The sequence below is a fragment of the Canis lupus genome, chromosome 28, assembly GCF_003254725.2.
Source record: "Canis lupus dingo isolate Sandy chromosome 28, ASM325472v2, whole genome shotgun sequence".
Lineage (NCBI taxonomy): Eukaryota > Metazoa > Chordata > Mammalia > Carnivora > Canidae > Canis > Canis lupus.
Window position 1 is genome coordinate 9,505,442 of NC_064270.1, and position 15,350 is coordinate 9,520,791.

The window sequence follows — 15,350 nt, forward strand, 5'->3', positions numbered from 1 at the left end:
ATATGGCTGTAAGTGGATATAAAGTGGAAAAACTATACACTAAAAACACTTAATAGGATGTTATTCTTTATTCCCTCTGTTGTTTTGAACCTGTGAGTTATTTATCCTCTCCCAGTAATTATATGCCTTCTGTAGTTAATGCTTTTTCTTTACAACTGTAGTTCTTGCATATTCCAATAGCAGGGACATTTTAATAGCAAGGGCACTTATGAGGTTGATACCTCACAGCCTGAGGAAATGAGGGCTCTCCCTTACCTGAAGAGATTAATAGTTTTGAGACTCTCTTTGTCTTTCTGTAACATGTGAGGGTCTTTATATATGACATATGGTCTCTTTTCTTCCTTAGTTTCTATGTCTTGCCCAGAGAATTCAGGAAATTAAAATTATTTTCTTATATTGTGATATGTTTTTCATATCTTTATACTGTTTATAAATTGTTTCAGGATCTTCTAAAAATATACCAACACTTTTTGCTGCTAAGAAAGCCTTTTATTATTTTACTATACAAAATGCCTTTAGGCTTTACTTTATTTTCCCACTTTTATAAATTACAGACATATACAGTTGTCTACCAGAACTTCTGATCATTTGATGAGCAAAATTTTGTACCCAACCCAAAGCAAAGAAACTCAATAATGAGAATGTATAATTAAGTCCTTGGTCTTTTATTTTTTTTTTTAATTTTTTTTAATTTTTTTTTTTTTTTATTTATGATAGTCACAGAGAGAGAGAGGCAGAGACATAGGCAGAGGGAGAAGCAGGCTCCATGCACCGGGAGCCTGACGTGGGATTCAATCCCGGGTCTCCAGGATCGCGCCCTGGGCCAAAGGCAGGCGCCAAACCGCTGCGCCACCCAGGGATCCCGTCCTTGATCTTTTAATTGTCTTTTTCTTCATACTCTTTACCTGATAATCCCAATTTAATGGCTGCTGCTACCATGTGCTTGCTGGTGACTCCCAAGCATATATTTCCACAGACTTCTGTTCTGATCCTCAGTTGCATATATAGAATCACTTTTAGAGAGCTCAATTTGGTGTCTGTTTTGTTTTTTTTAGTTTTAAGATTCATTTATTTTAGATGGAGGAAGGAAGGGGAGAGGGAATCTCAAGCTGACTCCCCACTGCATGCAGAATCCAACTTGGGCCTCAGTTTTCGTGACCCTGAGATCATGACCTGAGCCAAAACCAAGAGTTGAACGCTAAACCGACTGAGCCACCCAGGCACCCCTCAATCTGGTGTCTTAAGATCAGATCTCTAAAAGAGAATTGTCATTGCCTCTGATTGAGGCAATTTTGCTGTGAAGTTTGCTGTGAACACACTAAGGAGTGTTAAGCTTAGGGTCCCTAACTTTGCAGAGGTCCCTTTCCAGGACTCTGAGAGGGATTTTAGCAATGTATTCACTTATCTTTATTTACAGAAATACAAACATATCAAGTATATTAGCTTGATGGGATCCCTGGGTGGCGCAGCGGTTTGGCGCCTGCCTTTGGCCCAGGGCGCGATCCTGGAGACCCGGGATCGAATCCCATATCAGGCTCCCGGTGCATGGAGCCTGCTTCTCCCTCTGCCTGTGTCTCTGCCTCTCTCTCTCTCTCTGTGACTATCATAAGTAAATAAATAAAAATTAAAAAAAAAAAAGTATATTAGCTTGATGAATTTACACGAAGTCAACAAACCTGTGTAACCAGCATTGAGATCATTCCAGAAGACCCCCTCATGTCCTTTCCAGTAACTGTTTCCCCTCTAGGTAACTGCTATTATAACCTTACCACTGTAGATTATTCTTATCTGTTACTTTTGCCTGTTTTACATAAATAGAATAATAGAGTAGGTATTCTATGTTGTTGCATGCAACAATAATTTGCTTAATCTTCTTGCTATCTAGAACTCCATTGTATGAAATATATTTTTTCTTTTTCTCTTCTCTGAGAGAATTGTACAATATTAGTGTTATTTATTTCTTAAACGTTCGGAAGAATTCACTGATGAATCCGTTTTGGCTTGAAAATTTATTTGTGGGAATGTTTTTAATTATAGATACAGTTTCTATAAGAATAAAAGATTGTCTAGTGGAAAGACATCATGTGTTCATGGATTGGAAGACTTAATATCATTAAAATATCCATACTTCCCAAAGCAATCTACAAACTCAGTGCAATTTCAATCGAAATCCCAATGGTATTTTTCAGATCCCTGGGTGGCGCAGCGGTTTTGCGCCTGCCTTTGGCCCAGGGCGTGATCCTGGAGACCTGGGATCGAATCCCACATCGGGCTCCCGGTGCATGGAGCCTGCTTCTCCCTCTGCCTGTGTCTCTGCCTCTCTCTCTCTCTCTGCCTCTCTCTCTCTCTGTGTGACTATCATAAATAAATAAAAATTAAAAAAAAAAAAGAAATCCCAATGGTATTTTTCAAAGAAATGGACAATCTTAAAACTCATAGGGAACCACAAAGGACCCTGAATAGCCAAAACAATCTTGATAAAGAAGAAGAAAGCTGGAGAGAATGGTATCATTATCATAACGGTATAAGAATTTTCTATTTTCTTTCTCCCCAAAGTTCACTGATTTTGACAATACCCACGGAGAAAAGTGCCTTTGTAGAAGTCTGCAAGTCCAGTGGAGAATTCTAGCACATCTCTGAAGTAAATAAAATAAATATATAAAATAAAAATCTGAAATGGAGTATTTTTTGTTAGGTCTAGAGTTCTAGGTTGGATGTTATTTTGCTTTTAGCACTTTGAAAAGAGCTTTCCACTCTTTTGAATTGCATTGTTTCATTGAAAAGCCATCTTTTTTTTTTTTTTTAAGTATTTATTTATTTAGAGAGTGGGGAGAGGGGCAAGGAGAGAGGGAGGAGAAAATCTTAAGCAGGCTCTATTCCCTGAATGGAGTCTTACGTGGGGCTTGATCTCACAATCTTGGGATCCTGACCTGAGCTAAAATGAAGAGACGTTTAACTGATTGAGCCACCCTGGCACCCCTTAAACAGCTGTCTTAAAGTCTTATTTTGGTTTTGAGTTTTTCTATTTGGTGTTCAGTAATTTCCAGTATATGTTAAGCTGTGGGGGTTTTTTCAATATTTATTCTGCTTTGGGCTATTAGAGCTTCCTAAATGTAAGACTCCATGTCATCCATCAGTTTTAGAAAATTCTCTGCCATTTTCTTAGCTAATATTACTAATGCCTTAGTCTCCTCCTCTTTTTTGTTCTGGGACTTCAAGTACACATGTCCCTTGTGTCTTATTTTGCTTTTATTTTTTTATTTTTTTATTCTTGTCTTTTCTCTGATCTTTAGTCTGAGTATTTTTTATTTGATCTGTCTTCTAGTTCACTTATCTGATTTTCTGGTCTATTTTATCTCCTATTAAATCTGTTGAATGAATTCTTTCTCTTTATCCATTTCTTTTTTATTTGGAAAGATTTCTCCTTTTCTACCTTAGAAGAAAGAGTGGGGTGTTTCTTTGTTCTGGTGCTCCTTCTAGTTTAGGCTTAATTTCTAAAATTTTTAATTTTTTTTGTCACTTTCTGTCACCTCATTTCTCAGTTTTTCTAATTCTGATTTATGTTCTTAAATGTCATAAAAACTTTCTTTTAGCTCATTCAAAAGTACATTTCTATTTTTATCTTTATCTGTTTTTGGAGTTCTTTCTGTTGTACTTTGTAGGGATATTCTTTTACTGTCTATTCATTTTTCTTATTTCTTTTTAAGATTTATTTATTTTAGAGAAAGAAAGCACAGAGGAGGGACAGAGGGGGATGGAGAGAGAGAATCTCAGGCAGACTCCCTGCTAATCAGAGAACTGGATGCAGGGCTCTATCCCATGACCCTAAGATCCATAATCTGAGCTGAAATCAGGAGTTGGACACTTAACCAAATGAGCCACCCAGGTGGCCCCTGATAACTTTTCTAATGTCACAGAACTCTGTTGTTTTCGTGTAATGTTAAAAAAAAAAATAGTGCCTGGATTTCTGAAATTTCTTGGCTATATTTCCCTCCCCAGATATCTTTCCGTACCTTCACTTTCCTTAATCTCTGTGGTCCCTGGCTTTCTCAATTTTTATTTCACTCCTAGCAGTTTCTCTTTAATGTGAAGACTTGTCCTAAAAATTCTTAGGAAGTAAAAAAAAAAAAAAAAAAAAAATTCTTAGGAAGTAGGTTCCTCTAAGCCCCTTTAGTCCTCACCAAAACTCCTTCCACTACTCCAACTCTATCTAGTAGGAAGACAAAACCTCTTACAGTTTTAGCTACTGTTTTAGAGTTGGCATGCTGCACTTTATGGTGAACAACTATTGACTCTTTGAGATTCTCTTGCTGTCGTTGCTTCTCTGTTTTCTTCCAGGAATCACCAATACTATGCGTGCCTTTTTTTACTGTTGATGGTTTGTCTCCATCTACTTGCATTTTGGGTTTCATGAGGGATTCTTAGAGATGTAGTTTTCTTATGCATCTTGTCCATGGATTTTTGGCTTTGCTATCTAGTTGCTCTGTTTTAATGGTAGAGATTTGGGAGTATCTAAAACTATAATGCCACCATATTCCCAGAAACACTTGTCTAATGAATTCTTAATTTCAGATATTTTCAGTTTATTTTTAGCCTTTTTAAAAAATATATTATTTATTTATTTATTTGACAGAGTGAGAGAACACAAGCAAGGGAAGTGGAGTGGCAGAGGGTGAGAGAGAAGCAGGCCCCCTACTGGGCAGGGAGCCCAACATGGGGCTCCATCCCAGGACACCAGGATCGTGACCTGAGCCAAAGGCAAATGCTTAACTGACTGAGCCAACCTGAGACCCCTATTTTTAGCTTTAAAATGTCCACTTGACATTTGATTCTTATGTATATATTCCAGCTTTCTCCTAAAATACACCATGTTTTCATTCTTATTTTTTAAGACACATTAATAATAGCCCCTTTAAAGTCTGTACCTGGTAACTATAACATCTGGGTCCCTGTGAGTCTGTTTTTATTTTTTTCTCTTCATTTTGCTTGTTTAAACTTGTCTTGTATTATGGTTGATGACTTTTTATTGCATTGCAAATATTTATGAAAAGTTATAAGAGCTCAAGAGGATGTCTTCTTTCAGGAAGATTCTGTTGCTTGTTTTGTTAAGCATACTGAGGATAATAATATTTAATCCAATTAGGTACTTAACTCATTTCCGCTGGATTGCAGTTCTCTCAAGGCTCAATCTGTATTTATGTCTTCTATTTACCTAATCTCTTTCCTGCTAGACTGCAGAGTAGAGTTTCCTTCCTTCCTTCCTTTCATTCGTTTGTTTGTTCTTTTTTCTTTTAAATCAATTGCTAACATATCCAAATGCTTAGTGTATAGTAGACACTCAATGGGTGCTTATATAGTTTTTTAAGATTTTATTTATTCATGAGAGACACACAGAGAGAGAGGCAGAGACACAGGCAGAGGGAGAAGCAGGCTCTATGCAGGGAACCTGATGTGGGACTACATCACACCCTGGGCCGAAGGCGGACACCCAACCACGGAGCCACCAGGTGTCCCATTGAGTGCTTATATTATTTGTAATGCAGCCTCAGTAGATGTAAACTTTTATGGTCCTAGTGTACATTAGAAAAGACATCATTTGACTGGCATAATCTTAGAAAATATTATTTTTTGCATGGTGCTCGTCATACCACATCTCTGCCCCATCCTAATTTATAACACATGTACTGACATTTTATAAAGTCATAAATGAGCCCCCCTCCCCAAACACACATACACACCCAACATCGAAATATCTCTGTTTTCTCTAGTTTGGCTACTAAAAACCCATCTCCATTAAAAATAAAAAATAAAAGAATAAAAGAGGGAGGAGAGAAAATCCCTTGTTCTTTGCTGTTATATGACATAACTTTTATATCTTAAGGTGACAAAATGTTTTATCTAAATTTTGCTGAAGCTAAAACAGATATTTTGACATAATTATCTGAGACCATTGTTCTTAGGGAGACAGATCCTTGAAATAATGACAGTTTGGTGAATGAATGAATGCATAAATGAATAAACAATTGGATGATAACAAATAAATGCAAAATATACAATTTATGGAGAAATTATTAACCACTATCCAAATTAACCTTTGTAACCACCAGAATCCCAAATTGGAAACCCACTGGGCTGAACAAGTACCTTTTTCCTCAAGTGCATCTGTTCTAGCTTCATCCAAGCATAATTTCAATATTTCATGGACCTTTAGACTTAGAAATAAATGGAAATGTCATTTAACCAAGCTTCTAAACAGTATTAAAATTCATTCTGTAGCATCCTTAACAGACAATGTTCTGGAATTTATGTCAGATAAATGCTTCTGGGGACACCTGGGTGGCTCAGCCGTAGAGCATCTGCCTTTGGCTCAGGGCGTGATCCTGGAATCCTGGGATTAAGTCCCACATCGGGCTCCCTGCATGGAGCCTGCTTCTCCCTCTGCCTGTGTTTCTGCCTCTCTCTCTCTCTTTCTGTGTGTCTCTCATGAATAAATAAATAAAACCCTTTAAAAAAAAAAGATAAATGCTTCTGTTTGCTTTTCCCTTTTATTGTCTCCACATTTGTTACTCTGCCCAGTTAACCTTGGAGGCAAGGCTCATTTGGGGTTTCTCACCAGAATAAAAGATATAAGGGCGACTGAAGCACAGATAATAGCTGCCCCAGTACCAAAGTCCTCTCCTCTCTTTGCTGTTACCTCTGCCAGATTCCTCTGCCCCAAGTCTTTTTGTTGTTGTTGTTGTATTTGTTTATTTGACAGAGCGCATAAACAGGGGGAGCAGGAGAGAGAGAAGCAGGGTCCCTGCTGAGCAGGAAGCCCCACGCAGACCTGCCCCAGGTCTTATTTGCATGTTGTTTGCTGACTGGTTTTGCCCAACCATTTATTTGACTATGCCCTTTACTCCATCTTCTAACATTTCATATGTGTTTGCATAGATTTTACACTTGTCATCAGCTTGAATGTTTTTGTGCATTTATCTGGCCTTTGATTTATTATTGCCTAGATCTTTGTGCTCTTGGTCTAACACACTTAGTTCCAGAGGTTCACTTAATCCCCTCACTTAATTGACCAGTGCTGAATCTGTTTAATAAGATAGGCCTCTCTAGCTTAGGAACTTTAGTTTTCAAAAGTTTATTTACAATTTGGTTACTTAATACTAAACTTTTTTTTTTTTTTTAAGATTTTATTTATTCATGAGACACAGAGAGAGAGAGGCAGAGAGGCATTGAGAGAGGCAGGCTCCATGCAGGGAGCCAGATGTGGGACTCGATCCTGGGACCTCAGGATCACACGCCGGGCCAAAGGCAGACACTCAACCGCTGAGCTACCCAGACTTCCCTAACTAAATCTTATAAGTGGAATCAAAAGCAGGTTTTCTCCTCTGAGTTGGTCCTTCCATAGAAAATAGAGACTGACAAGATAAGGGTAAAACAAAAACAAACTTTATGGCTCTTCTCTTGCCTGCCCTCAAGCCAGTAAGGAAACAGGGTAAGATTCCTAGCTCAGGAGAGAGTATGGAGGAAGAAATGTAGGCATCATACTGTGACCTGCAGTCCTTAAGAAGCACTGGATCTGCCACACCAGGCCAGAGATGGGATAGCAGTTTTTCAGTATAACAGCTGCTGTAGTAGCAATGGCACAGGAGACCATGTTTTATTACACCAGTCCAATCCAGAGAGAGGGCTTGTGCTCTCTTATTTAGGTGGATGCAGTTATGGATCTTATTGGGAGTGGCTAAGCATTCATGAACTAGACTGTACATGCTAAGGAACCCATTAGCCCTCAAATTACATCACCAAAAACCAGTCACATATTTAAACAAATGCGCTTAAATTCAGAATAGTGTACTAAAACATAATTGAATCATTTTATATATAATTTAAGGCCTACAAACCTCAACTAGTTTAGGGGCAATCTGGTATACAAGTGGAGACCATCTCATGCATAAAGAAAGATGGTATCCTTATAAGGTAGTATTTGCTTAGAGGGTCCAAGCCCCTTCACAGAATTTTCCAGGGATTACCGATATATTCACATAAGAACAATGTTTTAATAACGGTTTACCACTTAACTCTGACCCATAGATGACTATTAGATCGTAAGGTAGTTGGACTATTGACCCAACCATCTAAAGACCATTTGTCATAGTGTTCCTATAGGAAATTGTTGTGGGGGTTTATAACTTGAAAATCAAAACTCTGCCAGCACACAACAATAAGGTATATGACAATAATTTACAGCAAAATGATTAAGGTGGATGTAATATATTTTATTAAATCAAGAGCCAAAATCAATTTCAAGAAAGAAGAATCAAATTATTCTTTATTGCTTCTCTTACAGTTAACGTGTTACTTTTATAAGGAAAAGTCCCTTGTAATTTCAAAAGGAATACAAAGAATCAAATTAACATTGTGTACATATTTTTCTTTAAAAGGCAGTGAAACCTGATCTAGAAAGCTCTATTAGGAACAAAATGGAAGGTCAAAGGGAAATGTACCAATTAGATCTCAACATAGTGGGTTTGCAATTCAGCCATCATCCTCTCTTCAATCAAGAACAAGTATTATGTGCTAGACTGCTTCAACTTTATGAGTGTTTTCAAGACAGGCAGCAACAGAATTTACCTCAGCTGCTTTATGAGAAGGTGAGAATAGCTTATTCCATTAGGATTTTAAATATTTAAACAATTAGAACAATAGTTGCTTTCAGTTTTTCTAAAAAGAAATTCTGTGAGTTGACTGGCCAGATAGATAGCCTCAAATATATTCTGCAGAATATTTCACTTACACATGGTTTACTAACCAGTGGTATTCTTGGAACCAATGGTATTCTTGGTCCTATGACTCAAGAAGAGTATTTGAAAAGATTACTATTTAAAAGAGCCATATGATTGTTTTAAGTCTTCTAATAAAATATATTTTTTAAAGATTTTATTTATTTATTCACGAGAGACACAGAGAGAGAGGCAGAGACACAGGCAGAGGGAGAAGCAGGCTCCATGCAGGGAGCCTGACAGGGACAGGATCACGCCCTGGGTGGAAGGCAGGCGCTAAACCGCCGAGCCACCCAGGGATCCCCTAATAAAATATTTTTGATAAAAAAAAAATTAGAGATTTTGAATCTCATATAAAATGTGAAACATCTTGGTCTGAGAATGATTAACCTAGTCATCTAATGTCATCATAAAGAGTACATAAGGGCAGCCCGGGTGGCTCAGCGGTTTAGCTCTGCCTTCGGTCCAGAGCCTGATCCTGGAGTCCTGGGAACGAGTCCCACGTCGGGCTCCCTGCATGGAGCCTGCTTCTTCCTCTGCCTGTGTCTCTGCCTCTCCCTCATGAATAAATAAAGTCTTTTAAAAAAAATAAAATAATAAAATAAGGAGTACATAAAAATCTGGGGGGAAAAGAAATCAAAGGAGTACTCACTGATTATTTTTATGAATTTGTACCTCTCATGTACTTGCTTTTTAATTTCATCTTTTCTGTCTCTTGGCAAACATTACAATTTTTATGAAGTCAGATCTTTCGATCTTTTTTTCCTTGTGTATTTTAGGTTTCGTTGTTCACTTCCTAAGACCTCTACCCCAGATACATCAGTCAGCAGGCCTTAGGCTGCAATTCACAGAGAACCCTATCTTAGTTGCTTAAACAATTAAGGAAAAGGTAATACCTCCTGTATCACAAGTCCCAAGTTAGGGCAGCTCTAGGGTTGGCTGATTTGGTGGCTCTGTAATATCAACAACTCTAGCTTTTTTCCCTCCCTTTCTAATGTTCATCTTCAGCATATTGACTTGATTAGCTCCTCTCAGGTTAACAACTGGCTGCTCCAGTTCAAGGCATACTGACTAGACACACAATATGTATAGTATCTAACTTTGAGAGCCCTCTTCAGCCCTTCCTCCCACATCTGGGCAAATTTCCCCTTGTGTCTCCCTGGCTAGAATTATCTCACATGAGCATGCCTAAACCAGCACCAGCAAAAAGAATGAAATTGCTACAAATGGCTAATCAGGGATTACCTCTGAAACATATGGAAGATGATTAAGCAATTAAACAAAATTGGTGTTCCGCCAACCAAGAAAAGTGACCTTTCAAGGGCAACCAATAGTGTCTGAAAGACCAAAATTCTAATAGAGTCATCTTGTTATATATTCTTCTAATAATATACGTGTGTGTGCATATATTATTTCTAGACTTTTATTCTATCTAGAGTTTGTATCTGTGTCTTGTGGAATTGGGCTCCTATTCAGTTTCTTTCCCCAGAAGATTATCCTAATATTCAAATACCCCGATTTCCTAATAATTTAAAATTCTGTCTTTTGTAAACCAGCCTAACATATTTACATAGATTTAAGGACTATTTATTCCATGGACATAATGGTCTAGTCCTGCCCTGTTTTAATTACTATATTTAAGGGACACCTGAATGGCTCAGCAGTTGAGCATCTGCCTTCGGCCCAGGGTATGATCCCGGAGTTTCACATCAGGCTCTCTGCATGGAGCCTGCTTCTCCCTCTGCCTGTGTCTCTGCCTCTCTGTGTATGTGTGTCTCTCATGAATAAATAAACAAAATCTTAAAAAAAAAAATTTAAATAAAAAAAGATCTTTAAAATAAATAAAAATAAGGACTCTTGGGGATCCCTGGGTGGCGCAGCGGTTTGGCGCCTGCCTTTGGCCCAGGGCGCGATCCTGGAGACCCGGGATCGAATCCCACGTTGGGCTCCCGGTGCATGGAGCCTGCTTCTCCCTCTGCCTGTGTCTCTGCCTCTCTCTCTCTCTCTCTCTCTCTCTCTGACTATAATAAATAAATAAAAATTAAAAAAAAAAAATAAGGACGCTTGGATGGCTCAGTGGTTGAGTGTCTGCCTTTGGCTCAAGGCATAATCCCAGGACTCTGGGATCGAGTCCCACATCAGGCTTCCTGCATGAAGCCTGCTTCTCCCTCTGCCTATGTCTCTGTCTCTGTCTCTCTCTGTCTCTCATGAATAAATAAATAAAATCTTTTAAATAAATTTTAAAAATTAAATAAATAAATAAAAATAATAATTACTATATTTAATTATTAAATTATGTAGTAGGACAAGTGACTCCTCGTTTTTTCTTGGATGTTTCTGTATGCTTTTCAAGATTTGATCATCCATATGAACTTTAGAATTAGCCATCAAAAACTGCAAGAGACTCTTAATCATAGGAAACAAACTGAGGGTCACTGGAGGGGAGGGAGATGGGACAGGGTAACTGGGTGATGGACATTAAGGAGGGCATGTGATGTAATGAGCACTGGGTGTTATATAAGACTGATGAATCCTTGACCTCTACCTCTGAAACTAATAATACACCATATGTTAAATAATTGAATTTAAATAGAATTTTTTAAAAAGAAAAAATAGGGATCCCTGGGTGGCGCAGCGGTTTGGCGCCTGCCTTTGGCCCAGGGTGCGATCCTGGAGACCCGGGATCGAATCCCACATCAGGCTCCCGTGCATGGAGCCTGCTTCTCCCTCTGCCTGTGTCTCTGCCTCTCTCTCTCTCTGTGACTATCATAAATAAATTAAAAGAAAAAATAAAGGATACTATTTTTTTTAAGATTTTACTTATTTATTCATAGAGACACAGAGAGAGAGAGAGAGAGAGAGGCAGAGACACAGGCAGAGGGAGAAGCAGGCTACATTCAGGGAGCCTGACATGGGACTGGTTCCCGGGTCTCCAAAACACTATTTCTGGGCAGCCCTGGTGGCGCAGCGGTTTGTTTCTGGGCAGCCCTGGTGGCGCAGCGGTTTGGTGCCGCGTGCAGCCTGGCGTGTGATCCTGGAGACCCGGGATCGAGTCCCGCATGGGGCTTCCTGCATGCAGCCTGCTTCTCCCTCTGCCTGTGTCTCTGCCTCTCTCTCTCGCTCTCTATGAATAAATGAATGAATCTTAAAAAAAAAAAAAAAAAAACACTATTTCTTTTGAAAAAATAATAAAACAGATTCATTACATTTGTATGCAAAAAACAGAATTAGCCTGTCAATTTTTATTTTAAAAATTCTATTACTATATTTACTGTGATTACATTATATTGTTGTATTAATTTTGAAAGAAATTTTATCTTTATAAAAATTATGTTCCCTCATCCAGAACTATAGTATGTCTTCCTATTTGTTGAAGTCTTCTCTGATTTCCTCAGTAAAAGTTTGTATTAAATGATCCTAGTCTTGGAGTTCCTACAAACTGTCCCTAACTGTAACAGATTTCTCCTATACATGTTTTAGAGTACAGGTTCATCCAGTTTTATTTCTCTATGAATATTCCCTGTAGATATTTGTCTTATGCTTTCCTCAGTATATCTTTTTCTCTTGATTTTATTTTTTCTTGTTTTTCTATGTTATAATGCATTTATTTTTCATAAAGAGATACAGATATAAACACAAATATACACATATAATATGGATGTGATGTTGACAGTGGATATGGATAAACAAGATAGATATCTTTTCTGTAACCAAAGGATTTTAGGTGGAAGATAAGGTAGATTCCTGTGTTCAGACTGCTATCTTGATTGGCTTTTTTTTTTTTTTTTTTTTTGACTGGCATTTTTTCACATTAATTGATGAACTGGCCTAGAGAGTTCTAAGTATAATGTTTATTCCTTAGATATTAGACTCTTCTCAGTTCTGCCCCAAGGTCCTTATATGAAATATATTTTGGAAGATACAACAGTAATACACAAAAGTTACACACAAGAACCACAGTTGTGCTTCTACTGCACAGGCCTAGACCTTTGGAGAAATTGGAGTTCTGGTAACAGTGGATGAAATGTACAAAAAAGCTCTTTTCTTTGTTGTAGCTGAAAGCACTGACAGATGCTACCAAATTAGCAAATGAAAATCCTGAAATAAGGCAGCTGACCAAAAAATCTTTACAAGATTATTATTGGCAGATAAGGTAGGTTTCGGACCATTAATGTATTTATCAAGCATTTATTAAGTAACTTCTTTAGAAAAAAAAAAAAAGTAACTTCTTTAGGCTGAGTATTGCACTTGCTATGGAACATATAAAATAAGAAAAAGACAAGATCCCTACTCTTTAGGCAATTACAGAAATGGCTCCAAACTTCCTTAAGACCTAGTTTTGTGTAAAAATATATCATAGAAGTGTCACATGAAAGTAGTTGCAATTTTATATCCATTGATTTTTTAAAAACATGTTAATTATAAACCACCATGAATTCACTGGTATTTTTAGGATCATATTAGTCTCAAGCATTTGTATACCTTTAAGAATTAGTCCATATATACATATATCTACAAGATATATTACTATTTCAGTCTAAAGATAATACTCAAAGAACAGTTAGATTTAAGAACCTCTGTAAAAAAAACATGGTCTACAAGTTGGGAACCATTAGCTTATAGAGTAGTTGGGAAGAGAAGTTAGGAAAGTATGAAGCAACTAGAAAAACAATTCTAAGACAAAACATAATTATGTGTCAAGGACTCCTCGAAAGCAGAAAAGCTCACTGGGAGATATTTACTGGATAGAAAGTTCACCTGTGCCTAATGATGTAATAATTGTCTATATAAGAGAGTGATTTGATTGTTAAAGAATTTCCCTGACTGCCTGCTCAATGATTTTACAACCTCTAGAGGCAACAGTCAATTTAAAGAATTGGTTTCCTAGAATAATCTAGTTAAATGCAAACAATGTTGCTTGAAAAGATTGATATATACCTTGCACAAGGCCTGGCACATAATGAGTGCTCCCTATTACTTGGATGAATGAGTGAGTGAATGAATGACTAGAAGCCATCAGTATTTACAAAACAATAAACTGGTATTGTTTATTGCCACCATAATTAACACAGAACATGAAAGCTTTAATGCTGGAAAGAGAAAAGTAGGCTTTAGATGGAGTCTGATGGTGGTAGATAAGGATCTACTATTATATTCATGTGTGTGTGCACATGCATGTGTGTGTGTGTGTGTGTAAGGTTCACTGAAGACTTCATTGCTTTATCAGACCAGAAAAAAGCGATATAGTGGTGTTGAAATTCAGGAAAATTTTTGGAGTGGTGTTGAAATACCACAAAGAGTATTTATGGACATTTGAGAAATGGACTCAAATGGACTGTTTCTTTTAGGAAAGATATATATTTAACCTTTAATGACTGTCTACTAAGTGCATGGTACCCACAATCAGCTGGTGCCCAGTATAGAAAGCTGTAAGTTGTTCATGACCCCCCTTCTTACCTGTCCTCTCATCCCTCACATCTAACCAGTAACCATTCCCATTGATTCTGCTTTCTTTCAGGTGCTTATCTCATATAGAGCCTGACTACTCCAACAGTCTCCTAAAATACCTCTTTTTTTTTTTTTTTTTAAATACCTCTTTTAAAGCCATGCTCCATATTGAAACTAGAGTGATTTTTCTATATAAATAAAGCCACATTAGTGGCTATTACTTTCATAATAAAATTTATTTTATTGGAACTTTGCTTTGGAATTCCATAGGTCAGTGCCCTAAATGGCCTATACTCTCTAATATCTATATAGCTTTGTTTTAATGCCTCTTTTCTCTAGAAGGTTCTTTCATTGTTTTCTGCCTGACACTTAGTCAACATACTCATTTTATTCAATTGCATGTTACTTTCTCAGGGGAGGCTCTTACTTGCCCATTTTTTTTTCTTACTTGCCCATTAAATATCTCTCTCTCTCTCTCTCTCGTACTCACATAGCATTTATGTATTTCCTCTTTCAAAATATCCATCATGTTTGTAATTACTTGTTCTGTATTTTTCTCTACTGGAATATTAGTTACTAGCACCCAAAATATTTCCTACCACATAATAGATATTTATTATGTGTTCATTGATTTGAATTGAGTATCAAATACTCTGTGAAGTTTTTCCCTACCTTTAATTCTCTTATTTATTCCCACACTCTAGCTGTGTAAACTTCTACTATAGCACCTATACCATTTTATTGGATTGATTAATTTACATGTTGGTAAGCTTCTTGAACCTGGGGAGCATATCTATTTATCTTTGCATCCGCCTTAACCAGCATAGTGCCTGGCATGTAGTAAGCATCCAATGAATATTTGCCGAATGAATAAATGGTAGTAAGCTTCTATCTCTAGGACACTGGATTTCATGAATGGCACTTTTAATGAAAACCACTAAAAATGTCTGATAAAATACAAATATTATTTTATAAACATATTGCAAAAATAACAAAAAAAAAACCCAAGGAATTTGCAAAAGCCAAAAACAAAGTGAAAGGAGAAATAAAAATTAGCGAGTGGTAAAGCCAACGTTTACACTAAGGGTATTTGTTGAATATTAGTAACCTTGAGCTATTAGTAACCTTCAG

At 37.2% G+C, this 15,350-nt stretch overlaps 1 protein-coding gene across 48 annotated transcripts in view; it reads left to right on the forward strand.

Moving 5' to 3' along the window:
- Positions 1–15,350, forward strand: part of CC2D2B (coiled-coil and C2 domain containing 2B) — a 110,150-nt gene that overhangs the window by 16,298 nt on the left and 78,502 nt on the right. For 34 of the 48 annotated variants that reach the window (XR_007406835.1, XR_007406838.1, XR_007406839.1 and 31 more), the window contains 2 exons: positions 8,433–8,642; positions 12,827–12,924. The exons of 9 other annotated variants lie outside the window; for them this stretch is intronic. Coding sequence is in view for 32 of the 39 variants with exons in the window: in XM_025466646.3 (XP_025322431.1) it covers positions 8,433–8,642; positions 12,827–12,924 (308 nt within the window). In the remaining 7 variants the exon portion in view is untranslated. Of the gene's footprint in view, positions 1–2,556; positions 2,678–8,432; positions 8,643–12,826; positions 12,925–15,350 lie in introns of those variants that run through there. 5 more of the 48 variants (XM_049103434.1, XM_049103445.1, XM_049103449.1 and 2 more) reach the window with 3 other exon arrangements.